The 2,771-nt window shown below is 45.9% G+C and overlaps 1 protein-coding gene across 1 annotated transcript in view; it reads right to left on the bottom strand.

Annotated features, from left to right (window-relative positions):
* Positions 1–563: 563 nt before the first annotated feature.
* si:ch211-170d8.2 (uncharacterized) overlaps positions 564–2,771 on the bottom strand; it is a 2,652-nt gene continuing 444 nt past the window's right edge. Inside the window, exons 1-3 of the mRNA XM_014015581.1 lie at positions 2,702–2,771; positions 1,291–1,435; positions 564–1,206 (exon numbers count right to left, since the gene is read on the bottom strand). The exon at positions 2,702–2,771 is cut by the window's right edge and continues 444 nt beyond it. Of these exons, the coding sequence (XP_013871035.1) occupies positions 876–1,206; positions 1,291–1,435; positions 2,702–2,771 (546 nt within the window). The 3' untranslated portion in view covers positions 564–875. The remainder of the gene's footprint in view (positions 1,207–1,290; positions 1,436–2,701) is intronic.

Genomic DNA, 2,771 nt, shown 5'->3' with positions numbered 1-2,771 from the left:
CTCATCTCAGACCCCCCTGTGGCAACTCTTAACCACTTAAGAGTCCTCTGGAGCAGCCTTAACTTTTCTTGAGTCAGAGTGATTCTAAGACTTAAGAATTTTCATAACTGACACTTACACTTAAGTCTGAGAATAGGAGCATATCTAAGAAATTTTCAGCACTTAAGTCTAAAAATCCACTCTGAGAAGTTTTATAAATACGGGCCCAGGAAATTAGTTAGTGCTTTAGGGGAACTGTGCCCACCACTGGTTTTAGTCTTAAACTCTGGCTCTAACAGCAGATACACATTTACAGCAGGATTGTAATTTTAAAGGTGCAGGGGTTGCATCTATTCCCCTCCTGACCCACGAAACATTAAGATTCTGCACTGTTTTGTAGATTTAAATAGACCTTTTCCAAAAGTAGCTTKATCCCAAACCCAGTCAAAACTACAACAAATAACATCCGACCATTTGTAACCCTTTCTACCTGACTCCAGCACACAGTTTGAGGTCAACCCGTTTTCCTGATAAGTTTTAACTGTAAAGTCAGCAAAGTTCAACACAGCAACTGTTACCAGACCTGTGTTTGTTCAGGTGTTTATCTCACCAACTGTCCAAATGTCTTTCAACTGAGGGATCTGCTTCAAATATGTAAACCAGCTGAACAAAGTGAACTGAAACCCATCTGAGGCCACACACCAAGACTGTTCACAAGTTTTTAATCACCACACACATACACCCACACACACCCACACACACAAACCTTTAGTTATATTTAAACAGTTATACAAGCAGAGCTTTAAAAACAGCTATAAATTAAGAGATTTCACATTGAAGTGCATGTTATCCTTTGAAGTCTTGTCATAAAAGACATTTAACAGGTAAAACCCTTTTCAATGGTAATAAGTTAATCTGTAGAAGAGAGCTGTGAACGGCGAGTGTAGGAGGTGAACGCCCTCACAGGGGACCCCCACTCCGGCTCGACTGCAGCCCAGGGCCAAAACCAGGTCCAGAGCCCGCAGTGCATCCCCGTCGACCTCCTGCAGAACCCCTGCTGAGGGCTTTTCACCCGGCGGGTCCTCGTTGGAGAAGAGCCTGACCCGCAGTACGTTTAACAAGCCGGGGCCTCGGTCTGCTCCACCTGCCACCTCCTGCAGGTGGTGAAACAGGAACAGCAGATCCACCCGCAGCTCTGACGTGGCCTCCTGCYAGCTCAGGCTGTACCTGTTGGGAGGACACAAAGAAACCTGGTTACAACCAGAAAACCTATTTTCAAGAGGGAAAACCCTCAACCGGGAGCAGATTCACCTTGTGGGGAGGTTGCGCCTGGCCCTGAGCAGAATCACGGGCTGCACGTCCAGATGCTGGGGGTTAGAAAGGTGCAGGTGAAGCTCGGCTCTCCAAATAGGTAGTGATAAAATCTCCCTCGTGAGCACAAACTCCATGCCTGCATCTGCAGTGGGGGGAGGAGCAGAAAGAAGCATTCAAAGTCCAGCTCCTTTAAAAAACATCACGTCGGCCTCAGCTGCAGCAGTCAGCCCACCCCCAGCGCCGGGACCCCAGAGGTGATGTTTTCACCTAGTTAATCTGTCAGCAGGACACCTGAACACGTTTTGGTGAGGACATTAAAGCCAGCTGAGGCTCATTTGTATGCAGATAAGACAGTCCTGTCTGTGACCGCAGTAATCAAGTCATTAACAGATTAATCATTAGTCATTAAGTCTGAGTGGTTTTCAAGCTCACTTGTTCGACTCAGAAACAGCTCAGGGGGTCCGCCAGGGACCTGTTCTTTTCTGTCCACAGCAGACTCCGATTCCTCTAAATAAGGATCCTTTCATCCCCGTGTTTCTTTTAAAGAGTCACCAAACACAAAGTTTTATAACAACAGAACACACTGAGTCCATCCATCATCTTTTATCCTCTTTATCCTGTCAGGGTCACTGGGGTCACTGTGCGAGGGGCAGAGCCCTGGACAGGTCATCCATGTGCTGAGTCTTACCCCCCAAATAAGGTTTTAGTTGGAGATATCGATAAATTTCCACGATCCTACACATCTGTGCAGCRGCAGAGGCAGGTCGCCAGAGCAGAAARCATTTCATCAAACCCAAAAATAACTACAGCTCAGCCACTTTCACACTCCCTGAGGTGGAATTTGGTGTGGTAGTAGCTGCGAATGATCCCCAGCTTACGCTTTTAAAGATTGTAATACATGTCTGTTYGCAACATTTCTCCTCATCATATGAACAACTACATCTGATCAAGCTTTAGGTTGATYGCTGCCACAGTCAGATTGCCTTGGAAAACACTAAAGTGTTTAAAATTAAATAAATCTTAACACATACTGAGATCAGATTTGCTGTCGGAACAGCTGTGACTGACTCCCAACACAGTTTCTGAGCATTCACAAATTGTGCAGGATCTTCCTTTGAAGTCAGCTGTGTTTTTCTGTTAGCAAAATATCTGATGATCTATTGAAGGGGTTTCAATGAAACTCAGAAAGTGGTCATTAGTTGGACAGCTACAACTCTTACACTTCTGGAGTTAAAAGAATTCAAGATGGCCGTCACAGCTAATCCTTTTTGGCCTGCGTACAAAGCTGGCACCTTGTTTCTAGATCATGGGTGATCAGAGGGGTGGGTCCTGAAACTATTTAGTAACCCCTTAGCCATCCAGGACAGGACCACACATCTTAGTTCCACATCCAGAAACCAGATTTTACCTCCTCTTAAGCGACCTTGGATCCCTCTGACGCTCCGGCAGCTTCCCTCCTGACAGCAGTGGTAAACCCG

Source organism: Austrofundulus limnaeus, unplaced genomic scaffold (genome assembly GCF_001266775.1).
Source record: "Austrofundulus limnaeus strain Quisiro unplaced genomic scaffold, Austrofundulus_limnaeus-1.0 Scaffold131, whole genome shotgun sequence".
Classification (NCBI taxonomy): domain Eukaryota; kingdom Metazoa; phylum Chordata; class Actinopteri; order Cyprinodontiformes; family Rivulidae; genus Austrofundulus; species Austrofundulus limnaeus.
This window is presented reverse-complemented; position numbering and strand designations above follow the sequence as displayed.